This window comes from Paramisgurnus dabryanus, chromosome 5, assembly GCF_030506205.2.
Source record: "Paramisgurnus dabryanus chromosome 5, PD_genome_1.1, whole genome shotgun sequence".
NCBI classification, from domain to species: Eukaryota; Metazoa; Chordata; class Actinopteri; order Cypriniformes; family Cobitidae; genus Paramisgurnus; species Paramisgurnus dabryanus.
In genome coordinates this window covers 29,165,710-29,193,349 of record NC_133341.1, presented here as the reverse complement: position 1 = coordinate 29,193,349, position 27,640 = coordinate 29,165,710, and the positions used below count along the sequence as shown (strand labels likewise).

The following is a 27,640-nucleotide window of genomic DNA, read 5'->3' as shown; positions in this document are numbered from 1 at the left end:
TGGGCTAGCTTGTCTAGTTTAACAAATATAAAGATTTACTAAGAATACCGGTATTACAGAATTAATTAAACTGAATATTATATTTTATTTAAACAAAGGTCAAGTAAAACAATTACAGTTGAAATAATAGTGTGTTTGAAGATAAGGAAAAGTCCTCAGGACATAGAACCACATCCGTGCCTAGACACAAACTGCGTTCATGAGCAAGGCCAAAGTCCGTCTGCCTCTGCAAGCTTTCTGAGAAAAATCGAAGTTGATGGCAAACTAGACGCACGCAGACAAACTGAGCCTGCATACCAATTAGCCTACTTAAACTATGCCTTAAAAGTATGTACAGTTTTTGTTATGGAAAAGTACAGACATTTATAGGCGTATGTTTTCAATTGTTTTCAATGGAAGGGCTGCGATAAAAAAAAAATAGCCAGCAGCTAGCGTTTTTTCGCGCTCACCGCTGAACGGCGAGAGTTTAAAATATTCATGCGTGCGCAGCAGGCACTTATTTTGACAAAACACGTGATGCACACAGGATCTCTCAACATGCAAAACACATATCTGAAAAAAGGAACCACACACGATGACACTCCGAACACTTATTTTGAATTAGCGCCCCTCGGATGAGCAGTCACGAGCTACCACTGATGCTAACATTGTCTTCTGTGATGAACAACACAATCATCCCTGTTAACTTTTTCCTCGCCATTGACGAGTTATCTTGTCAATCTGCAATACTGCTATTATCCACTTCCGCAACTTATAAAACCCGGAAGTATCGCCCTAGGGCAAACAGCTGTATGTCCATCTAACGGCGCACTCACATCATCCAAACCAAACCATGCCCCAGCGCGATTGTCACCCCTCCCTACTCCCCCAGGTGCTCGCACTCACGCTGTACTTTTTATTGATCCAAATCCGGGCGCGCTTTCGTCATTAAGATGCGATTGTTTTGAAAAAAGCAGGAAGCAAAGCTCTCTCTTAATACTGGAACCCACCGTAATGATAAGTCTGTGTTTTTTATTCGTTTGGTGCGCGATTACAGACAGCCCACTCACATGTCATCATATTGCTTAGTTGATCTGTCACGTGTGCAGCTCGGACATTCAAGTAACCCCGCTGCTCGCATCTAAAGGTTTTTACGAAGGCAGATCAAGGTGAGTGGTCGCGCAACTGACGTCTTCACCTTTGCGCTCACACTACAGCCTTCCGCGCCTGAGCCCAAGTGAACCGCGCTCCGCCCAAACTCTGCAACCCGGCCGCGGCGCGATTAACCAATCCGCGCCCGGGCGCGGAACAGAGCTATCACACTAGTCAAACAAACCAGGCTTTGGGGGTCAAACGCACCCGAGTGCGGTTTGGTTTGGATAGTGTGAGTGCGCCCTTATTTTTGAGGATCTCTCTGCATCTGATCTCTATCAAAAGTCCTTACGAAAATGCACTTATCTCAGCTTTTTGCTCAAAATTTTGTGTTTTTGAAGAATCCTACCCATATTTGAGAGGTGATAAAAAGAGAACTAATGAAGGTAGGATGGCTTCTTTTGCTGCAAAACCCTCTAAAAGCATGCAAGAAACTGACCCACACATAAGGGGGCGCTGTTATGCATGTTGCTGCCACATTCATGTTGTATTTATGTCCGAACACTCATAAGGGACCCAAGTTTATATAGGACCTACGTCGTTTCACATTCATCTTCCGTGCACTTTAAGGACTTTATTAAAAAATCGACATGGCGTTTAACGAATTCTGCCAAAAGCTGTATTTCTGAATGGCCTGATGCTGGGATTAAGTGGATTTGAAGCGAAAGTATTTGATAAATGTATGATACGTGCTAAGAGCATTCGGTATGTGCACAAGATAATTTATTTATTTATTCATTATCAACATTTTTGCATCTATAGCTATATTCATGGTGAAACTGGTTAGTCTATACACAAGTTGATCTATACAGAAAATGGTGAAGGACAATTAAGCATCTCTAGTTCACCTAATCTGCATAGCAAACCTTAGTAGCAAAAGAGAGTTAAACTGCAATGGATGACACAAAACAGAAGAGAGACAAGCTTTCTGTTGGTTTTTTTTTAGTAAAGACAAAGATGTGAAATTAGCTTTTTATATTTTTCATCATCATTTGTATTAGATTAATGGCACATGTTATTTTAACAGCCGTGACTGAGACTTTCAGACTAATAGATGATTCAAATATGTCCTATTAGTTTTAAATGATACAATTCATCTCCATAGTTAATCTATCAGGCTAAAAAGAATTTTCTGTCAACCAACACCAGAACTGGATCTCTAAAATGAATTAAAGGATTTAAAGTACAAATTATGCAAATCTTCTGAGGATATTCAAAAGTCCACTGAAGAAACATTTTCTGAGCTTATTTTTACTGGCTCACAGACCACGTGGGTCACGAAATTCCTCTTAGGGCTACTGCTAAGAAATCTGCTTTCTTTGTACCATACTGCCTTTAAAGCATTTAAGTTTGAATAATTTGGCGCAGTGTGCTTTCAGTTCCTGTAGGCAACGCATTTACTTCTTGACGGTGTGATGGATCTGCATGCATACCCCCTAAACAATCTAGTATGACGCTTTGGGCATGAACGCATGAAGCGATGTAATTAAACGTCTGTCAAACGCTGAGGGTTTGTAGATAGCGTTAATTATTTCGTCACCTGAGATTATACAGGGAGGGTAGCAACGATGTTAAATTGTGTTTTCTGAGAGGCTATAATATGATAAAGCAACTCTTGCGCTAGATGAAGTCCAATTACACAAATCCACTGAAGTGTAACTGTCTGAGCTGCACTAAACAAACAAGCTGGACCTTTTATGTCCTTTACCTCCATGGTCAAACTTTATATATCATATATCTAAAACTTATCAGGGTTCACAGATGTTGTTAGATAATTATCATACTTACCCTCATACCAAGCTCAATGTTTTCTCCTCCGTAGACCTCCATGCCTGGGTCAAGCAGTCCAATTTCTCCAAAATACTCACGGTCCACCACAAAGGAGCAACCAATCATTGCTGGGGTCCTGTGCAAAGGATTGAGAATAAGACTTTATACAGTATTCACTAAAGAAACCCATTACAGAAGATTACATTTATAGGCCTAGATATGACAATTTATAATAAAAATTAAATCATCTGTCTGTCTTTCTGTCTGTGTCTATCCATCTTTCCATCTCTCTGAAGACCATCTACCCATCCATCCATGCATCCATCCATCCATCCATCCATCCATCCATCCATCCATCTATGAATCTGTCTGTCTGTCTGCGTCCATCCATCTTTCCATCTCTCTGACGTTCGTCTGTCTGTCTATGAATCTATCTACCTATCCATCTGTCTATCCATCTATTCATGAATCTGTCTGTCTGTGTCATCTCTCTTTCCATCTCTTAGACGTCTGTCTGTCTATCCATCCATCTGTCCATTCATAAATCTGTCTGTCAGTCAGTGTCCATACTTTTTCCATCTCTCTGATGTCTGTCTGTCTGCCTGTTTATCCATCTGTCCATTCATAAATCTGTCTTTCTGTCTGTGTCTATCCATCTTTCCATCTCTCTGATGACCACCTACCCATCCATTCATCCATCCATCCATCCATCCATCCATCCATCCATCCATCCATCCATCCATCCATCCATCCATCTATCTATGAATCTGTCTGTCTGTCTGTGTCCATCCATCTTTCCATCTCTCTGACGTTTGTCGGTCTGTCTATAAATCTGTCTATCTATCCATCTGTCTATCCATCTATTCATGAATCTGTCTGTCTTTGTCATCTCCATTTCCATCTCTTAGACGTCTGTCTGTCTATCCATCTGTCCATTCATAAATCTGTCTGTCTCTGTCCCTCCATCTTTCCATATCTCTGATGAACATCCACCCATCCATCCACCCATCTATCTATCTTTGAATCTGTCTGTCTGTGTTTATCCATCTTCCATCTTTCTTATGCCCTTGCATCCATCCATCCATCCATCCATCTAGCTATCTATTCATGAATCTGTCAGTCTGTCTTTGTCCCTCCATCTTTTCATTTCTCTGATCCATCCATCTATCTATGAATCTGTCTGTCTGTGTCTATCCATCTTTCCATCTTTCTGATGCCCTTGTATCCATCCATCCATCCATCCATCCATCCATCCATCCATCCATCTAGCTATCTATTCATGAATCTGTCTGTCTGTCTGTCTGTGTCCCTCCATCTTTTCATTTCTCTGATGAACATCCATCCATTCATCCATCCATCCACCCACCCATCCATCCATCTATCCATCCTCCCATCTATCTATCTATCTATCTATCTATCTATCTATCTATGAATCTGTCTGTCTGTCTGCGTCCATCCATCTTTCCATCTCTCTGACGTTCGTCTGTCTGTCTATGAATCTATCTACCTATCCATCTGTCTATCCATCTATTCATGAATCTGTCTGTCTGTGTCATCTCTCTTTCCATCTCTTAGACGTCTGTCTGTCTATCCATCCATCTGTCCATTCATAAATCTGTCTGTCAGTCAGTGTCCATACTTTTTCCATATCTCTGATGAACATCCACCCATCCATCCACCCATCTATCTATCTTTGAATCTGTCTGTCTGTGTTTATCCATCTTCCATCTTTCTTATGCCCTTGCATCCATCCATCCATCCATCCATCTAGCTATCTATTCATGAATCTGTCAGTCTGTCTTTGTCCCTCCATCTTTTCATTTCTCTGATCCATCCATCTATCTATGAATCTGTCTGTCTGTGTCTATCCATCTTTCCATCTTTCTGATGCCCTTGTATCCATCCATCCATCCATCCATCAATCTAGCTATCTATTCATGAATCTGTCTGTCTGTCTGTCTGTGTCCCTCCATCTTTTCATTTCTCTGATGAACATCCATCCATTCATCCATCCATCCACCCACCCATCCATCCATCTATCCATCCTCCCATCTATCTATCTATCTATCTATCTATCTATCTATGAATCTGTCTGTCTGTGTTTATCCATCTTCCATCTTTCTGATGCCCTTGCATCCATCCATCCATCCATCCATCCATCCATCTAGCTATCTATTCATGAATCTGTCTGTCTGTCTGTTTGTGTCCCTCCATCTTTCCATCTCTCTGATGAACATTCACCCATCCATCCATCCACATCCATCTATGAATCTGCCTGTTTGTGTTTATCCATCTTCCATCTTTCTGCTGCCCCTGCATCCATCAATCCATCCATCTAGCTATCTATTCATGAATCTGTCTGTCTGTCTTTGTCCCTCCATCTTTTCATTTATCTGATCCATCCATCCATCTATCTATGAATCTGTCTGTCTGTGTCTATCCATCTTTCCATCTTTCTGATGCCCCTGCATCCATCCATCTATCCATCCATCCATCCATCCATCCATCCATCCATCCATCCATCCATCCATCTAGCTATCTATTCATGAATCTGTCTGTCTGTGTCCATCCATCTTTTCATCTCTCTGACGAACATCCATCCATCTATCTATCTATGAATCTGTATGTCTGTGTCCATCCATCTTTCCATCTTTCTGATGCCCCTGCATCCATCCATCCATCTATCCATCCATCCATCCATCCATCCATCCATCCATCCATCTAGCTATCTATTCATGAATCTGTCTGTCTGTGTCCATCCATCTTTTCATCTCTCTGACATCTGTCTGTCTATCCATCTGATTATGCATCCATCCATTCATTCTTGAATCTGTCTTTGTGTCCATCCTTCTGTCCATCTCTTAGACGTTTGTCTGTCCCTCTATCCATCCATCTGTCCATTCATTTATTAGTCTGTCTGTGTGTGTCCATCCATCTTTCCATCTCTCTGACGTCCATCCATACATGCATCCATCCATCCAAGAATCTTTCTGCCGTCCGTCCATTCATTCATCCAATCATGGATCTGTCTGTCTCTGTCCATTCATCTTTCCATCTTTTAGATGTCTGTCTGTCTATCCATCCATCTGTTCACCCATGCATCTGTCTGTCTGTCTGTCTGTCTATCTATTAAAGAATCTGTATGTTTGTACATCTATCAGTCTTTCTCTGTCTGTCCGTCTGTCCATGTATTCATCCATTCATCCATACATCCACAGAGACCCATTTCTTCGAAGTCTGGGCCTGTTTTAACTAAAAAACTAAATATATATCTTGTCAGTTAACTTTCGTATAATACAAAATGTTAGTTTGTTCTTTTAAGTACTGCTCCTTTGACAAATTTTCTCTCGCCTCTTGGTTTCTCATATACAGCTTTACATGTGGCATTGTACTGAGATGGCAGTTATATATACAGTCTGTCAGGTCAGAGGTACAATGGGCTATAAGCATCCCTTCAGGGTAAAAGTCCCTTGAAACTTTATTTTCTCCACAACACCATAAAACAAACACCATCACAATACTTTCATCATCTTTTGTCGTAGTGCCCTACAAAATTTCGCTGATCCATGAGATCACAGCGCGCACCGACAATCTGTCACGATGGGAAACAGGAATCAGGATGCATGTGCGAAGTTCACGATGAATAAATAACATTTATTAAAAGGATAGTTCGGCCAAAAATGATATTAAACCCATGATTTACTCACCCCCAAGCTGTCTGAGTTGCATATGTCCATCGTTTTTCAGACAAACACATTTTTGGATATTTTAGAAAATGTTTTAGATCTTTCAGTTGATTAAATGTAATGTTACGGGGTCCACGACCTTCAAGTCCAAAAAAAGTGCGTCCATCCTTCACAAAATAAATCCAAATGGCTCCAAGATGATAAATAAAGGTCTTCTGAGGGTAATCCGAGATGCGACTAAGATGGCGGCGCTACCGGAAGGTATTTAATTACGTTGATAAAGTTTTAAATATGGATATTTCTACAACAACATCTCGCGGATTACCCTCAGAAGACCTTTGTTTATCATCCTGGAGCCTTTTGGATTTAATTTGTGAAGGATGGACGCATTTTTTTTTGGACTAGAAGGTCGTGGACCCCGTAACATTACATTTAATCAACTGAAAGATCTAAAACATTTTCTAAAATATCCAAAAATGTGTTTGTCTGAAAAACGATGGACATATGCAACTCAGACAGCTTGGGGGTGAGTAAATCATGGGTTTAATATCATTTTTGGCAGAACTATCCTTTTAATAAATGTTATTTATTCATCGTGAACTTCGCACATTACATTTAATCAACTGAAAGATCTAAAACATTTTCTAAAATATCTGAAAATGTGTTTGTCTGAAAAATTAATCAATGAATGACCAGGTGACGAAAATCGGAACAGATACAAAACATGACACAGATCAACTGTGACGCAATCTTAGGTTATTTAATCTAACATTTAACAATACTTAATCAAAATAAACTCTATTGACAATAATAAAATAGGCTGTCAGCATTAACGTGTGCAATTATTTCGCAGTCAGAAAAAAATAAATACAATATTTATTTATTGTTCTTATGTTACTGAGATGAACTCATCTTAAAGTTTATGCACACTTACTAGAAAGTAAAAAAAGCATGGTGGTATCATTTACATAATTGGAAAGAGAAAGAAGCCAACTCAAAAAACCCACGAGTATGTTACAGAATGCAGCCAGCGAGGAAAAGTTGTCTCTGTGGGCAGTATGAGCTAATTTGTAAAAGTTTCATGACCAAGTTTGCCTCTATTGAAAACTTTTGGGACGGATCTAAAGATTGTTGTGATAACAGCACAGGCCAAGACGATTTCTGAGCCTGTCAAATCTCTAGACAAAAGATCTGCCATGTTTCATAAACACAAGATGGGTTTGTCACTGGTTTCGCAAAGCGAATGTTTGTTGGCCTCCATGAGAGGCTATGAATGCTAATCACATGTTTACAGTTACTGTGCTCCATTCTTACAAAAGGGAAAATATCCAACTGCTAAGAAAATCTTTGTGAAAACCGAGGTGTTTCAAGAAAAATGTTTCATTTTTACCAACATTGATTTCATTTTTTTAGCGATATTGATTCAAAGATTTGCAAAGCGTACGCCACTTATAGATACATTTGAAGAGTTATGAAAGAAATGAAGTGTGTTGATTGTAACAAGAAAGATTTGTTTTTATCATTATGTTTAATACTTTACTCACAAGTTCAACCAACAGACAGAGGTGCACTTTAACTAAAATCACTGGATACTCCGTAACTAGCTGTACATGTAGAGTATCTCTATTTAACTTGTGATTTCTGTATGCAAAAACAGTTTGGTGTGTGATAAATAAGGTGGTTAATACTTATGTTTTTTTTTTTTTTTGCATTTATATACTTTGTAAATCAATTCTCATTTTGACATTAAAGAATCCTTATCTGTAAATAAATGCCAAAAACGTTGCCAAAATTAAGTATTCATTTTAAAACTTTCATTTTCTGGCACAGACGACTTCTTTAAAGTGATTTAAAGAGGATATCCAGTCATTTAAATGAACACTATTGCAGTGTGTTAGGAGTATTGGGATCCCGAGTGCTGTATAGCCACAGGCAGACTGAGCTGCAGTAGATACACAGAACTTAGAAGTGAAGCTGAAACGATTTCCAATAATGCGACTCATTGACACACTGCAGTCCTGCGGGCGGCCATTTTAACTTGTCAATATAAACGCTTGTGATGAGACTGCATGGACAATGGCTGCTGAAATGAGATTCTGTTCAAATGTTTAAACATATAAATGTTACCTCTGAAATCTACAATACAAGTTTAAAATAAGTTTCTCTTGACCTTACAAATATTGATCTGAAGACTAATCAGAATTTTTTTGTAGACAAAAATGTAGCTATTTAGATTTTGTATATCAATATATATTAATAAATATAAAATTTGTTTCTTTCTCTCAAACTTAAAATGTTATGATAATAAAAAGTTAATACTGTTTTTTTCCAGACTATAAGTCACACTTTTTTCATAGTTTGGCGGGTACTGTACTTATATTAGAACTATATATATGAACTATGTGAATGTCTCAAATTACTAGAATTTCACGTGCGGCTTTCATGCACGAATTAAGCGAGTAAACTCCAATGTTCAAGTGTCCAACTACGCAAAAATTATAGGCAAAAGTGACCACTGTGAAAATGCTAAAATATAAAATAGTTTTGATTTATAAAAAAAATTCTTTAGTAACAATCCAGCTTGATCTCACTGGAATTCGTATGGATTTTACGAGTTTGCTAATTTGTAGTGCTGTGACGGATCGCAGTTAATCCGTGATCCCGCGGTTCGGCTCGCATGCGATTCGAGGAGTAATATGCAAATTTAAATAGGGAAAGTTTATCATTTGCACGTGTTTCTAAGGCTTGCAAATGTTAACATTCAAGTGATTTAAAACAACTTAACTGCATGCATATGCGTATAAATGTGTCCGGTCCAGCTCCAGTCAGACGTAATTCCCTTCAAAGATCAGAACTTATGATGTGTTAACTATAGAAAGAGTCTTATACTGTAGTACATTAAAATACATTTGCTGAATAGAGCAATGAAAAACAATGTAAAGTTTTTATGTGAAACGTCTGTATAGGCTGCATCTTCTTCCTGAAGTGCTGTTTGGAATTCGCCCTTCGCCTGTGTGTGTGCACGCGTTTAAGTGCCCTCAGTAGTGCATATAGGGAGAGACGCGTTTCAAAAAGTAAGCCAACATAAATCTTTCTGTTCTTGACAGGGCACATATACACAAAATGATCTCACAGTATTCTTTTTCTAATAAAAAAACATTTGTTTATGTCTAAAGTGTGTGTATAGATTAGAATCAGAAACCAGTCGGTGCTTCTCTTAAAGTGACAGTAACCTCAATTAACCTACTTAAGTCTGTGTCATTAATGTTAATCAAACAACCCAAGACAAAGAGAAAATCACTTCTGTGGCTCTATAAATAAATAATAATATTTAATTTGTACAAAAAGACAGTGTTGTTATTCATTTAAATTGATTTCTGTACCTAATGTTAATTGTAGACCTTACTTTATGTGCAACTTTGTTTCTTTTTTATAAATGTTTGTATTTCTTTACTTGTTATTAGATTTTTCAACCCCCTTTTTTTGCTGATCCGAAAAATGATACAATCCGTGCCTCAAAAACCATAATGTGATCCGAACCGTGAGTTTTGTGATCCGTCACAGCCCTACTCATTTGTATAAATTTGTATGAAGTGAATCATACAAAAGCGTATAAAAACTATACTGAAACCCCACTCCTAACCCCAAGTGGTGAAAGCAAATTGAACATAGTACAAATGTGGTCGTACGTATTAATATGAATTAGCCCCCTCGTAAAATACGTACAAAATGCCATGAGATTGCCTTGCATAATTCACTAAATTATTTGGTGTATAGTTTTAATAAGTTCCTTGTTTAGTCTAAAATGTGGAAAAATAACAAAAAGTGAATAAGTGACTGTAAACTTTTGAATAGTAGTTTATATCAGATTTGTTTGTTTTTTATTAAACGAACGTAGACCAGGAATTAATTTGAGGGGGAAAACTTTGTTCATCTAAATCAGTTTGAAAAGAAAAACATTTTAATGTCTAGTTTACAAAGATTATTGGTACAATAAGGTTCGATACAGGATTATTTTTATGCATACATTTTTACTCGATGCGGTGCGGACGCGCCTGGAAAAATGAGCACGTCGTACTGCGTGCACGTTGTGACCGTGTTGCTTCCATTATAAGCGGGCATACGCGCGCCTACATTTGAAATAATGAACAAACAGTTCTTAAAAAGTTTGCTATTACTGTAATTAAAATGAAAAATGATCACTTTTAGCAACCAGTATGAGGCATCGTGGGAATGGACTTCAGTTACATGGGCTGCAGGCTTAGTTTCTCCTTCCAAATTGCTATCAGTCAGACAAATGAATAATGAATGAGATCTCTGCTGTGCTGATACTCTCACACAATAGTGACCCTAACCATATTTCACATGAAATGAAAAAGTGTATATGCCCTCCACATATTCATGGCTCCTAGGGGTTTTCAGACTGAGCTGTAATAAACATAATCTTGCCAAGTTGGTTTAAGCATGAAATGAGGCATTTTACTGTTGTAGCTATGATTTGACAAGTGTAGCATGAACTATAAAGCTTTCATGAACTTCAAAAAATAGTTTCACAGCGAGTAATTCAATGAATTTTTGGTCCCATTGGATGATTTAACAAGAATAAATTATAAATGGAGGTTAATCAAGGCCATAATCTGTTCTACATTCCAGGACATACATGATAAATGTATGAAAAATTTGCTTCAATAAAATTAATTCAGGTTTTTACAGTTAGTAATGCTAATATACACTTAACGATAAGTATATGTTGTATTTGTCAACATTATGCATTAGCAAAAATGAACCAACAATAAACAATAGTTATACAGCAATTATTAAACTTGGTTTGTACATTTTAAAAATCAAAAGATGTAACATATTTTAATGTGCAATGAACTAACAAGAACAATTGTTTTGGTATATTATGATTAATAAATAACTGATAAATTGCGTGTCCAATTAAAAATGCCTGTCTGAAATCGATGCTGAATCGCAAGGCTGCGATTCTGTCTTTCATGCCCAGCTTTTACTACAGCGTTTTGGTCTGTAAGGAGTCCTAAAATCATAATGAGTCTGAATCATTTATAACGTGCATTTAAAAAAGCAAAACTCGTTAAACAAAATCCTGGAATAGCGTTTGCAATGGTACTTCTTCAATGGCACAATTGGAGTTTCTGCACAAGAGCGCCCTCTGGCTTTAGGATGTGCCGGGATTTCACCGTAATTTATAAAAATTCTTTCATTGAGAAAACGCGCAATTGCACGATTAATCGTAACAGCCCTATTAATAAACGCTGATAATCTATATTGGCAGCTTTATTTTACAGGATTTTTTACATATTTTATGAATCGTACAACAATTAAAAAACAGTAATGAAACACCACCCCTTACCCCACCCGTCAGAGGGGCGAAAGCAAATCATGCAAAAACGTACAGATAAATATAAATTAGCCACCTCGTAAAATACATAAAAATGCCCGTCACACGGCTGGTGCAAGACGAGAAGTTGTAATTTAAAGTAGGGATCGACTGATATGGATTTTTTAGTGCTGATGCCGATACCGATTTTTGTTACAGGCTTTCTTGAGCCGATATTTGGAGCCGATACTGCTTTTGCTCATTCAATATACATCATAAAAATTACACTATGATGCCAAATGTTACAAGTCTTAATTAAAAAAAAAGTAACATTTATTGAACTAAAAAAAAATATATTTAACAAATAGTAAAAACAGGTGAGGGTGCTATGGAACCATGAACTGCACTCTCCACAATGGCGAGGAACTATCAGCAAAGGATACTGATACTTCTACAAATATATAGAGAGATGAGAAATAAAAACTCGCTTTGTGCAGCTATGATCAGCTGTTAGGCCGAGCTTTCGATGTTGTCAGTCACATGACCTGCAATCGCTTGGGGCTTCCAGCACTCTGTCTGAATAATGCCGGAAACAGCAGCCACATATCCGCCGATGCCGATACACATAAAACTCGCAAATATCGGCCCGATATATCGGCCGGCCGATATATCTGTCTATCACTAATTTAAAGTGCCATTTTTTTTATTGCCAAAAATGACGATCGTTTCATTAGATAAGACCCTTATGTATCGTTTGGGATCATTAAACCCCTTTAAAGCTGCATTGAAACCGTAAACTGGGGTCCAATAAAGTCAAATTGAGAAAAATCCTGGAATGTTTTCCTCAAAAAAGATTTTGGATGACATGGGGGTGAGTAAATATCAGGATTTTTTTTTAAGAAAGTGGAATATTCCTTTAAGTGTCCTAAAAAATTCTTCAGGTAAATAAAATAACAGTTAACTAAACCTTACCTCACTTCTAAAATATTAATCTCTTATATCCCACGTCATTTATATTTCAGAGAACGTCTTCCTACAATATGAAGTAGACCACTGGCTGCCCTTACCTGATGGGGGCAGTCTCATCTCCTTTATCCAGCCAATCCTGTGGCGGTATGATGTACATGCACCAGAGTCCCCAGTTATAGCCATGAGCTGCGTTAGCGTACTGCTGCACCTCAAAAGTGTTGTACTTGATGTTATCTATGGCAGGAAGGATTATCCTAGTGTGATCTTCTTTTACTCTGGTGAGGATAGGCTCCGCCCTGAATTAGTCAAAGAGGAGAGAAACGGATAAAGAGTTTAGACATTTCAAGGGTTTGAAATATTCTTGGCTGCACAAAGCAACAGTGGTAAAATCAAGACAGCAGGTGTTAGGATGTCAACGTGAAATGTTCTTACAGCGTTTTGTTCAAAATTCTCAAAACCCTTAAACCAGAGGATTACAGCAGGACTGATGGAGAACTACATTATTCTATCACTGGGAAACCTTTTAAAGTAGGACTGTGTGTAGCGTTTAAGCACAATCACTTTCAACTAAATCTATGCGGCTTTATATTTATCATCTGCACGAGCGAATGCCAAACAGGTATGCAAGGTGACGATATACAGTAGTGGTTGACTAAAATTGATATATATAGCATATTTAAAAAGTTGCATTATTTCAAATCAGCTTTACATGAAAGAAGAATTTTAATAAAATAAAATAAATGACTTCATTCTGCAGTCAAGATGTGTTTAGTGCCAAGAAAGGTCACACTTAACACCGACGATGCCTAAAAAAACATTTAGTCCTAAAAAAGGCAAATTTTTTGGACATATTTCCTCTATTTACCGAAATTACTGTGTGAATAATTCATATGATAAATAACGGGCATAATATTAAACTACATAAACGACATGAGTTTCAAATTTGCACCTCAAGAATGTGATGCTTAACTTTCATAAAAAAACTAACTGAATTCCTCACTCACTTTCACTCAAAATGCACACGGTTATTAAATCACTACACGCAACTCTTTGGAAATGTACTTGCGTATAAAGTAAATTTGCTTGGCATACCGCACCGTAAAGACATTACTGTCTTATGCGACTATGTAGCTTTGTGAAAGTGAGTCCCCTGCACTTACTGGCATGAATAATAAATGCACTGCTGTGCGTGGGACATTATTTAAAACCGAAACCTTTTCCGATACCAACATACAATGTTATGCATTGTAATAAGTTGTAGAAACTACGCAAATCTTATTTCTGTCATTGCAGCAGGCAAAGCAAATATTTATTACATTTGGGGGGGGGGGCATTTCACCTGTAATTGACAGACAGTACAGCATTAAAAAAGGACAGGGTGGAGAGAGGGGAACGGAACTAGCAAAGGACATTGAGCCGGAACTCGAACTCAGGTTGCCAAAAGCGCTTCTGCGCTAAAGTACGTGTCGGAGCACTGCCCACTACACCAGCGGTTCTGACACAGTAAATAATTATAAAACAGTATTAAGGACAAATGTTTATTCAAATATTATTTTTGATAAAGTAATAATATTATTGAAAATAATTATTTATTAAATGCCATCCTTTCAGTAGAAGATAACAGAAAGTCATATGCAATAAAAATGTGTTTTACTAACAGTAGCTCGGTGAAGAGGTCATGGCCTTGATGTATTGTGAATAAAGCACTGCTATTTACCAATCAGTACTGTTTTACATGTTTTATAATGAATAAAATACAGGTATAATTAATTATTTTTGTTTGCTGAATAATTAAAGATGTTGTTTTCATATTTCAAATAAAAGCTTTTTGACTCCATCCAATACATGCAATATGTTGAACATCACACTTGACTGTAATGCACAAATGTCACTCACAAATTGTCCCTGTAAATAACCCAACCATAATGGATTCAAGTTTCGCAATTTTATTTATTCACCCAGCTGCTGTGTTTACACATAAAACAATGTGGCTGTTTCCAAGAATAATTCTTGGTAGATTGCTTTTCCCACTTTTGGAAATAAGCTTGTGTTCCATAATCAAAATGATGTTGGTTCAAATGGAGCACAATCAAGTCTGTCGGTGTAATCATCACACATTGACATCTTCAGCAGAGGAAAACACACAACTAACAGGGAAGAAAACAGCAAAAACTTTTCATCAGACCCTTACAAATCTCCATCTGTTCATTAACACATTTTCTCTAATTGTCTTTTTCATCCTTCACTTTATTTTTAGTAAATGTTTTTTTCCGTGACTCTTTGGGTCCTTGCAAATGGTCAAATGAGAAATGCAAATTAGCTATGGCCAGGAGGATGTAACAAGCTCGCTGATTGGCTCTGATTGTACGTCATGCGCAGATTTATAGATCTCAGATGAGGACCCAAAGAGTCACGGAAAAGCTAAATAGAGAGGCTAAAACGAAAAGCAAATCCAATAGCGAAAAGAATAAGGAGAACCAACGGGGAAATGAAAACAGAAAAGTCAAACGGAAATGCCCTTTTAAATGCCTAATTTATACCTGTATTTGTAATTCAATTTATAAATCCAGTTATTTATTTCTCTTTTAAAATCGCTTTTTGAAATACAATTTGAAATTCCATTATTTAATTAAGAATTTATAAATGCAATTTAAAATGATGAACTTATTGAGTATTTTATGTTGTTTTTATAAATTGTTATATTAATTTGAATTATTTATTAATGGATTAATATTTCATTTCTATGTTATTTTTATAATCTCATTTTTTATTGCCTAATAAAATGTTACATAATGATTTTTTTGTAACTTTGTCTATTTATTTATAGATTAATTAATGAATTTTTAAACAAATCTATTAATTGCTATTTTTATTGTCCAGGTAGTTATTAAAAATTGAAGTTCTTTATTACATTTTGCATGACTCTTGTGGTCCTCCATACTATCTGTCATATTTTGTCAAATCTGATTATTTTGCATGAGTTCTTAGTTTTCTGAAATATTGCTGTGTAATGTTCACATGAAATGCAGATGATAAAAAATAACAAAGCAATAAAAATATATTTTGTTAATAAGTGTTTACATTAGATTATTTTAATTTTAAGATTTATTTTTATTTATTTATTTACATTTTATTAATTAATTGTAATTAAGTATTTTTCTAACAACTCCCCTGCAATTCCCCTGCAAACCACCAGGGGTTTTTCTTGTAAAACACATTAAATTGTTTCTAGTTAATTATACTGCTCAAAATTAATGTCTCTAGCACAGTGATACAAGATCGTTCAATCCAGTAATACATTCAGCATCACAGAGATCATCTAGACGGTTTCAGCAGTAACAACATAAACAAAGCGGCGTTCGTGGTCAACACGTAACTTCCGGTAAACTCCGCTGAGAATAAATAACAACATGTCGATTACCTAGGAAACCAAAACATTTGTTATTTCCGACGAGGTATTTGTTCAAAAGTTCAGTTTAGCAACTAGTCACACCATTAAAAAAAACTGAAACCAGAAGTAAAGTTCAGAACAGACGCATATCGCGTCACTAAATGTGTGTCCGATAAAACCGTCTATAAAAAAGAGAAGGTGTGACAAAGGCGCTGATCACGCGAGTGTTTCGTCTTTTTTACTCGAGCACCCACCTAAGGCGCCGTTCACATATCATGTCTTTTGCACGCTCAAGTTCGCTATTTCAAATGTAGGCGCTTTATATGCCCACACATAGCGGAAGCGACGCTACTTTTTTCAGAATGCCGCAAGCGCAGCGCAGGTCATGTGACAGGAACCTACGTGCCTAGCATTTTCCACACATTTTTAGGTTTCGGACATGTGAACTTAATGGCAGAGCACTGATGGAACAATGCCAGATATGCTCAATTAATTTCAATTAAAATCAAAGTGCTTGGGTGCTCCCGTAGCGTCTGCCATTGCTACGCAACCTAAGCGTAGCGCGACGTTGTGCAGAGACATCAGTGGGAAAAATAATGCAGCACCTATGCCGTGTTAATGTTCACCCAGCAAACTATAATATTAGTTTAAATTCAAAGACATAACTAAAGGCAGAGGAAAAACCTTCAGACATCCATATCAATTTTAATATTTCTAAATCATTAGCTGTTAAAAATTTCTGGCACGATCAAACATCCATTTATCATACAAGTAAGAGGCTTTATTCCAGCTTTTCATCTCTTCATAGCATCTCTTCCTTAGGTGTCCTTTCTCTTTGTCTTCCTTTATTTATTAAGGTCACCCTTAAAAAGCTCAATAAAGCTATGATCACCTGTGAGAGATGACTTTTAATGGGGCTGTGAGTGGAGCTTTCATAAAACCCACATGCTGAGAGGATTCTTAATGTAAATGTCCATCTGGCACATCAGAGCCCTTTTAAAGGGTTCAATGGATAGAGATTGTGGAGTATTTTTATGCCAACCAGGCAGCCATTTCTCAATCCCTTGCCCAACCTATAGTTTCTTTCTCCATTCTAACCTCTCTTATAAAAAGTCAAAAATATATTTATAATATAAACGGTTAACAAAATAAAATTGTAGATATTGCAAGCTTTAAGCATAAGAATAAATGGCTGATCTTTTGCCTGAGTGCAGTCCTGAAATAACACAAGAAGGACGGAGCACATATGGGGAGGTGAGAAGGTACTGATAAACTAACCTTGCGGGAGCAACCATCTCTCTGGTGAATCTATACACATTTATCTTTTTTCTGTCCTTGGGCCACTGACATCATAGCCTAGACCAGGTACATGTAAGATCCCTAAGGATCCACTCTGAGCTATAATAAACTATAGGTGTGCAGATGAGATTCCACATGTTTTTCTGAACCTAATGGGAATCCTAGACTGGATTCAGGAAAATAAAATGGCAGAATTCTATAATGCAAACTGAAATACATATGAGGAAACCTGGCTTACAAATTTACCAAGGGGTGGCACAGTGGCTCACAGCAAGAAGGTCCCTGGTTCGAGCCCCTGCATGTTTTTCCTTAAGTGGATTAACTTGTGAATGGACTCACAGTAATATAGCCATGGCATTAAGAATAAACAAACAAACAAATTTACCAAGGGTTATTACTAAATGGGCCAACCATATTAGGAGCACAAACAAGAAAGCACATTGTAGCCATACATTTTTCATAAGCTTGATCACATCATCTGGTTTAATTATATTATTGTCACAGAGATACTTTGGTTCTTGTTGCAGTTGATATGTGGACTCTTGTTTTGAAGTATATTGTGTTTTCTGCATTGATCGTTCCCTGCGTGTATCTTACAACCCGAGATTGAACCAAAGTGCTGCACTAAGAACACAAACACACACACACACACACACACACACGCATTCTGGTTTCCATGTTTTGTGGGGACATTTCATAGACGTAATGCATTTTATACCATACAAACTGTATATTCTATTCCCCTTACCTGCCCCATTCCCTAACCCCAACCATCACAAAAACCTTTCTTGTACCTTAGATTTTCAATAAACATCATTCTGTTTGATTTATAAGCATGTTTCCTCATGGGGACATCAAAATGTCCCCACAAGGTCACAAAAACACTGTTGGTCCCCACAACGTGATAATTACCAGGTACACACACACACACACACACACACACACACACACACACACACACACACACACACAAATATATATAATATAAGAGTAAAGAAATCACAAATTGAAAATGTGATCCATTGCTAGGTTAGGCGTTCTGTGCCCAATACGCAGGACTGTATTATTTTATTTAACAAGGGCAAAATCCATAAGAAACTATTAACTAGTGCTTGGCAAAGATTAATTTAGATGAATCGCATACAGTACAAAATAAAAGTGAGTTTTGCATAATATATGAGTGTGTGCTGTGTAATTTTTATGTATATATAAATGCACACACATTCATGTATGTATTTAAGAAACATTTACATGTGTATATATATTTATTTAGATTTTTATATATTCTATATAATATAGAAATAAAAAATGGATAAATAAAAAAATCTGAAATGTATACATTTATGTGTGCTTGTTAAAATATACATAATAATTACACACAGTTAACACACATTTTATGCAAAAACTCACTTTTATTTTGTATTAATCTTTGCCCACACTGTCAGAAAAAAAAAAGTACAAAACTGTACCTTTTACTGTTTTGTACCTTTACAGGTATATACACATAATACAATGTTGTACCTTTTGGGGTACATAACTGTTCCTTAAGGATCTATTTTGTACCTTTAAAGGTACAGTTAACTGTTTTGTGCCCCTAAAATTTAACTGGTACAAAATTGTTCCTTAAGGTACACAACTGGTCCTTAGAGTATAATATTGTACCCCATAAGGTACAACATTTCAATGTGTTTTATACCCATAAAGGTACAAAAAGGTACCTTTTAGGGTATCACCCCAGCGACAGAAAAAGGAACAACTTTGTACCTTTTTTTCTGACAGTGCAGCACTACTATTAACAAAAAATAAGCTCATCATATATGCATAAAAAATTTCAATAGTAGAAACAAAAACAAGGAAAAAAATATACTACAAAACAAAAAGGCACATTATAAACAACCAGATAACTAAAATTGGTATAACTGCAGCCAGAACATCTTAAAATGTAGACATGGAAACGTGGACGCTTAAAAGGGGGGTGGCCAAATTGCTGGTGAATCTAGAGTATACTATAGACTGTTTTTACGTGTACACGACGTACATGCGCGGTCGAATGCACATCCTTGCGAAAAATAGTTAATTTGACTCGTACATGTACACAGACATTTAACAAATGCGCATTGCAACAAAATGCAATGCATCTTCTGCGCTACATGTAGGTGCATGTGTAACCCAAATTGTGTCATGCGTACGTGTAAAAAATTGACTATACTTCGGCCTTGAAGGTCGGTGGTTCAGGTCTCACAGCCGGTGGCTTCCAACTGAGGTGCCCTTGAGCAAGGCACGTTTCCAAATTGCTCCCCAGGGACTGCAGTGATAGCTGCCCAATGCTGTGTGTTTGTGTGTACCTGGTAATTATCACGTTGTGAGGACCAATTGTCCCTACAAAGATAGGGATAACAGTTTTTTGTGACCTTGTGGGGACATTTGGAGGTCCCCATGAGGAAACAAGCTTATAAATCAAACAGAATGATGTTTCTTGAAAATTTAAGGTACAAGAAAGTTTTCTGTGATGGTTGGGGTTAGGGTTTGGGTTAGGGGAAGGGAATAGAATATACAGCTTGTGCAGGGTTTCCCGCAGCACTTTTCAGTTCGGGCGGCCCACCTAAGCTGGGATACCCTACCACCTTAACTAGGTCGTCCAAAAAAAATTCCACCAAACGCCACATGGCCGAAATGAGAGAAAGACATGGTCGGTCACTGTCTGGAGGATAACTAGCCTGTTGATAAAACATTTAATTCATTACTAATCTAGTATGTGTTCATTTTCTGTCATAGTTTCTTCAAAATTGAGTTTTATTTGAGTGTTTTAAATAAAATATTTTCATCATGACGCGTACTCCCCGCCCCTTTGATTGCAACGCCCCCGGCCCGCCCACCTGCACAACCCTACCACCTTAACTAACAAATTTTCTGCGGGAAACCCTGTTGTGCAGTATAAAATGCATTACGTCCCAAAAAAACATGGAAACCAGAATGTGCGTGTGTGTTCATGACTTAAACCTGCCCCATTTAGAGGCACCGTGCCTTTTTGAAGTTCATTCCCCTATTCGGTAATTCACTGGGCCCTATTTTAACGATCTAAGTGCATGGTCTAAAGCGCATGGCACACGGTCTAAACGGGCATATCCGAACCCACTTTTGCTAATTTAACGACGGGAAAATAGTTTATGCACCAAGTGCATGGTAGTAATGGGAGTGTTTTGAGCGTAACGTGCAATAAACCAATGAGAGTCTGAGCTCTCATCCCCTTTAAAAGTAAGTTGGGCCTGGTGCCATGCCTAATCCATATTTAGAAAGCGGAGTTTATAAACTTAAAAACTTAAAAACGGAGGAAAAAGACCACCAGTTTAAGATTAATGTTAAAAAATTGTGTTGTTTTTATTTGTATTGAAATAAAAATTGTTTAATTTAAACCCTTTAAGGGACACTCACTTTTTGGAAAATATGCTCATTTTGCAGCTCCCCTAGAGTTAAACATTTGATTTTTACAGTTTTGTAATCCATTCAGCTCATCTCCGGGTCTGGCGCTAGCACTTTTAGCATAGCTTAGCATAATCCATTAAATCTGGTTAGACCATTAGCATCGCCCTTAAAAATAACCAAAGAGTTTCGATATTTTTCCTATTTAAAACTTGACTCTTCTGATGTTACATTGTGTACTAAGACCACCGGAAAATTAAAAGTTGCGATTTTCTAGGCAGATATGGCTAGGAACTATACTCTCAAACTGGCGTAATAATCAAGCACTTTGCTGATGTAACATGGCGGCAGCAGGGGTAGTGATATTACGCACTGCCCGAAAATAGTCCCTTGCTATTGAAAGTAACCAAGGGGACTATTTTCGGGCAGTGCGTAATATCACTACAATAAAAATATTTATGGCCTAGGATCACGCTGATAAGTCAAACTAAAAACAAAAAAAGAGAGATAAAAACAACTTTAAGGTATCACGGCACAATGGCACACACCAGAGAGTCACATAAGGCTCAACTCAAAACAAACATATCAAGCTCCAAAGGACAGTGTGTGACAGGAGCAAACAGAAGAGAAGAAAAAAAACTTAAATCTTGCAGAAAAACAGACAGGAACAGAATACGCCAGAAAATTGTCAAAACAATGCCAGCTATTCAATTCACCAATTCCTCATTTCTGCCCTTAAACTAAATGTTGGATTTAGTAAAACGCTTTAGTGCTGCACTAAAGCAACCGCTAGTAATTGGTGGGAGTAAATACAAAGGCAATCTCATTTGACACCGGACACGTAGGGCAATGGTGATCAATTCCTTTACCCACAGGTTACACCCAAATTTATATAGCACAGGAACAGAAAAATACTGATATCTAACAGGAATAAACACAATTTGAAGAAAACCGTTAATTTTTTGTAATTTTATTTGATGGAAATGTATTGCTGTTATAGACCAGTTCAAATGATGTAAACAACACTGGTCCAGAAACACTTCCTGTTACAGTTTGTGACAGTTATTTTTTTATTTCACATATATTATTATCTTTAAGATGTTTGTTTAACTTCAGGTAATTCAGGTTTATATGTTCTGTTGGTTTATTTTATCCCAACGTTTATCTAGTGTTAAAAAACGGAAACAGGAAGTGCTTCTGGACCAGTGTTGTTTACATCTTTTGAAATGGTCTATAATGAGACTGTAATGTTGCTCATTAGCAGGTTTTACATTTACATTTATTCATTTAGCAGATGCTTTTATCCGAAATGACAAATGAGAGAGCACTCAATACGTATTTCTGAAGGAGGGACTTCAAAGAACAAGGAAGACATCAGTCTGTTTAGAGGACAGTGAAAACAGCGCTATACAGATAAGTAAATTGTGTGAACAATACAGCGTTTTTTTAACACGTGAAACATGAACACATGTTATATTGCGCACTGTCAACACAATCAAAGCTTCAAAAACACAGAAAGAACGGGACTTTTAACAATACTTAAATGATATTGCACATGCTGGTCAACAAAAGTAAGATGGTAATGTCCCTATATTAACACATATTTCAGTCAAGTGTATCCAAACGTTTGACTGGTATTGTAAGTATTGATAAAAATCTTCTGTTGATGTTATATCATATCATATGACTTTTCTGAAAGATTTTCAATGCATGATGTGTCCATGATTTCTAAGCCTTATCTCTCATTTCACTTGACTTGACATGTTTGTAAATTAGTTCTGCTATATCGTTCCTGTCCTTTGCCTTTTCAGATAGGAACACATTCATAGCAGATTACCCCTCCGTTCTCCAGAACAAACGTTTACATGACTTATCTAGAATAAGGATACTTGCTCTCATGTGCCACTATCGTAAAATGAAATCTTACCTTACTCGCTGTTAGGACCCCATAAAATGCTTGGTCTACTCGGTGGTTTGCCCAGAAAAGTGCCTGGTTGTTAAAAGGGTTAGTATTTCCAGGGCAAAATGTTCCCCATAGCAGTTTTTAGCACTAGCGGGATAGTGGATTTAATTTTTGACATGCTGTTTTTAAGCACATTATGGATCTGATGAGCAGCTAACAAGCTAAGATGTATGGCCTTTGGACATGTGGTATGTCAAAGTAATGCTATGTTAGCTTCATCCTGTTAAATGTTTACTTTTTACTATCTTCTCTTTTTTTAAGCAAGCTCATCACACCCACATTATCTCCGTTTAGTTTGTTCTAAAAATACAATGAGTTTAGATAGTGAAGTAATTACATTAGATTGAAGACTGCCCACTTTCAGCATTGCCCATATTTATTTGCTTACCTATAAACACAATAAATTATAACTCGGCGGGTATGATTAATGGCCCTTTTATTTTTACGTATACAACTAATCAGTCCTCATTTCCTCTCAACGTCAGGGTTTTTTCTCAAATCGCAGCTCACTAAGTGGTGTTTTTCTGGACCAAGATAACACCAAGTCTTCAAATAAATCCTTTAAAATGTACTAATGGTAATTGGGTTTTTGGAGCATAATTTAAAAAAGATAAAAATGTCGATTTATTGGAAAAACAAACAGACAAATGAGAAATGCCATAGATATAGGTTGACCACAGAAACGTTCAAAAACATCTTTATGGATAACATTGACCTTACGAATTGAACTTTCCATTCTTTACATTAACTGTTTAACTTAACAGAATAATTTCCTCTCCTCTTTTATGCTGTTCTTTTCTACACTGTCTGAACTATAGCATCTATGTACATAAATATGTCTATGGTCCATGCTGGTGCGTTTAAGTGGTGGCAGGGACTAATTTGCATATTATTATATATTCATTTTTATAGTCCGAGCTTGTATGAGTGAGTAGAGGTGGGGAATAATTTGCATATCTACATATACGAAATGAGGCAAGGGTGTACAGTTCCATTCAAGTTATTTTAAAGCATGAAGAAATTACTGGAAAACTTTTACATATGCTATTATGATGCTAAAAGTAGAATTTAAAAGGGGACATTTTACAAGACTTGTTTAAGTTGTAAAATAAATCTTTGGTGTCCCCAGAGTATATATGTGAAGTTTTTGCCCAAAATACCATATAGATCTTTGCCACTTTGTAGGTGTGAGCAAAAATGTGCCATTTTTGGGTGTTTAAATGCAAAGAGTTCATCTGCACTAAATTGCAATGCTGTGATTGGATAGTGCAGATTAGCGAGTGGAATTATCCCCTTCTGACATCACAAGGGGAGCAAAATTTCAAAGACCTATTTATCAACTACACGAGGACTTTAAAATAACCATTTCTTATCTTTTTATAGTCTACATAAACGGTTTTCAGTAACATTTAGTGCAACAGAAAAGTCCTGTGGATGTTTACATTTTTTATGAACAAACTTTTTGAAGTCTTTATTTTTAAGCATGTAAAGAACCTCAAACACATTGTAAGACGCTTTGGATAAAAGCATTCGCTAAATGCATCAATGTAAAGCAACATTGTGTGTAAAGGCATGCAAATGCACCCTGCAATAATTGTGTTTTGAACATTTGACTATTCTGAATCATGTGCGGCAGGGATATCACCTCTCATTGTGAGCTATTAGCTCCGCTTCGCAAGTGTTTGGAGCTTCCATGTGACTGACTCCAGATTCAGAACAGCTCATCCCTCATACTTCATTAGCTCTAATCACTTCAAATTTTCCATCTGGAGTTTTTCATCAGGTTCCAGTAGATTAGTGTGGTAAAAGGTGAATCAACAATTATGTAAAACAGTTCCAGGAAGTCTTCAATAGGACATGCAAACAAGAGAAAGCAGCAAAGGTCTCTAGTTCTGAACTCACAAACTGAAAATAACACATCTAAACAAATTACAATCTCTATAAAGCTAGAAACATAACCATACTATATGGAAAACAGTATGCAAAGCCCACAACACATTAAGAGACAATAAAATCTGGTTAAATGGTTAAATGTGCATTTGATATTTAAAGGGGACATTTCACAATACTTTTTAAAGATGTAAAATAAATCTCCAGAGTATGTGAAGTTATAGCTCAAAATAACAAAGATAATTTATTATAGCATGTTCAAATTGCCACTTTGTAGGTGTGAGCAGAAATGTGCCATTTTGGGTGTGTCCTTTTAAATGCAAATGAGCTGATCTCTGCACTAAATGGCAGTGACGTGGTTGGACAGTGCAGATAAAGGGGCGGTATTATCCCATTCTGACATCACAGGGGGAGCCAAATTTCAATGACTTATTTTTTCACATGCTTGCAAAGAATGGTTTACCAAAACTAAGTTACTGGGTTGTTCAATTCACATTTTCTAGGTTGATAGAAGCACTGGGGACCCAATTATAGCACTTGAACATGGAAAAAGTCAGATTTTCATTATGTCCTCTTGAGTGATTTTACTCCACATAGAAGCTGCATACTGCAAAAAAATAAATAATTCTTTGGCCAAAAATATTTTTAAATATGCAAAATACATTTTGTAGAAAGTAAAGCTTAATTATATTTAGTTTTAACCTTCATATATTAACAAATATTTCAAAATGTATTTCAGGAGCAACAAATACATTTCCAATATTACAACCCATGGCCAAAATGTAAAAGTTTGTATAAAATATATAAAGTATAAGTTAGTATAATTATAAGTATGTATAAATTACATAAAAATTATAAGTATATTTTTGCAGTCTTTTTAAATGTTATGTTTACGGGTTTGTAACATACAAAGTTTTTATTCCAATAATTTTTTGGCCATTTTGAAAATACATATACATTCAAAATTATTTTTGAAAATATTTTTTGGTGTATGGGTATGGTCTTAAAAAAATAAATGTGCTGTAAAATGTTCTTCACTGCGATGCCATAGAAGAACCATCTTTGCTTCCCCAAATAATTATTTCTTTCTTACCTTTTTATAAACTAAAATTTGCGAAACAAACAAAAAGGTTCTTCAGATGTTAAAAGTTCCTTATAGAACCATAAAGCCAAAAATGGTTCTTCTATGCCATAGTGTGCACCTTTTTTGAATGCACATCAAAGCTTTGCAAGTCCGGCTCCTTTCCTGTGATCTCATTTGCATGATGGCCAAACATTTACTTAAATAAAAAAAAAAAAACATTGCTAAAACACTTAAAAACCACTGTTGCATGGTATAGCCTAATGGTTAAAGAAGTGGTCTAATAATCAATACCTTGAAGGTTCAAACCCTGCACTGGGTGATCTTTGAACTAGGCATTACCATTAAGCATTACTTGGGGAGTCATCGATTGAGTCCAAACGATCGAAAGGTGATTTCGATTGTGTAACCTGCACACATAAAGTGTTTCAATGAGAGGAGCAAGGCCGTGAATCCTTTGAGGATTGTTTAAAAAGTTCATGTGGGCTCCTGAAAAGATCAGGCCTGTAAAGCTGCATATTGATTAATGTTTTCATTGAGACGCTGAGGTCAGAGAGAATAAAAGCTGGCCTTTAAATGATGGCCCAGTCGGTGATCTAATTACAACCCAGTTCTGCCGAAGGAGCCCTAACATCCCTCATGCATAAACAGCTACTGTAACCACTGCCCAAAACAAAGCCCTTTAATGTGCAGAGTATAAACGGCCGCATTATGCTTTAAACAAAGAGTTCAGATTTGAGTTGAACATTGCTAATTGAGTTTACCAAGACTAATTAGTCATTAAATGGAAATTAACTGTAATATTTATTTCTGCATATGTTTTTACTGAAAGTTTGTACTGAATAAAATACTGTTTGTAATGTAGTACATGTAAAATATACATTAATCTTATGAAATCTGCTATACAACATCACCTTGGTAACTGCAGTGGGAAGCAAGAGAACATTACACTATTTTTACTTTTCTTAAAGGAACACACCACCGTTTTTCAATATTTTACTATGTTCTTACCTCAACTTAGACGAATTAATACATACCTATCTTTTTTCAATGCCTGCGCTTAATCTTTGTACAGCGCGTCGTGAATGTGTTAGCATTTAGCCTAGCTCAATTAATTCCTTAGGATCCAAACAAGGATGAATTTAGAAGCCACCAAACACTTCCATGTTTTCCCTATTTAAAGACTGTTACATGAATAAGTATGGTAGCACAAAATTTTTTAAGTGGATAAAAAATGAGAACTATATATATTGTATGGCGGAAGAGCACTTAGTTTGCAGCACTCCAACCTCGGGCTCAGTAATATTTCACAGAGGTCAAAGTAAGAACATAAAATATTCAAAACTGTAGTGTTTTCCTTTAAACTTTTATCTATGCATTGTAGTGCTGAGCTCATGCTATTATTCCTATACTGTATAGCATGCATAATAGCATTCATACATGAATGGGCACTTACAACAGTTCATTTGGTTAACCAGTCATGTTATCAATTTAATATTCATTAGCAGTTAATACATATTCGTGATTTCATGTCATTTAAAACTAGGGCTGCATAACAACTAATTGCAACTAATCGTTTGCAGAATAAAAGTTTTTGTTTACTTCATATATAGGTGTGTACTGTGTATAATAATTGTGCATATATAAATACACACACATGCATATTAAATATATATATATATATATATATATATATATA

General features: G+C 36.4%; 1 protein-coding gene across 1 annotated transcript in view; it reads right to left on the bottom strand.

Moving 5' to 3' along the window:
• galnt9 (polypeptide N-acetylgalactosaminyltransferase 9) overlaps positions 1-27,640 on the bottom strand; it is a 122,444-nt gene that overhangs the window by 39,148 nt on the left and 55,656 nt on the right. The window contains exons 5-6 of the mRNA XM_065250830.1: positions 12,996-13,193; positions 2,920-3,037 (exon numbers count right to left, since the gene is read on the bottom strand). Coding sequence (XP_065106902.1) covers positions 2,920-3,037; positions 12,996-13,193 — 316 coding nt within the window. The remainder of the gene's footprint in view (positions 1-2,919; positions 3,038-12,995; positions 13,194-27,640) is intronic.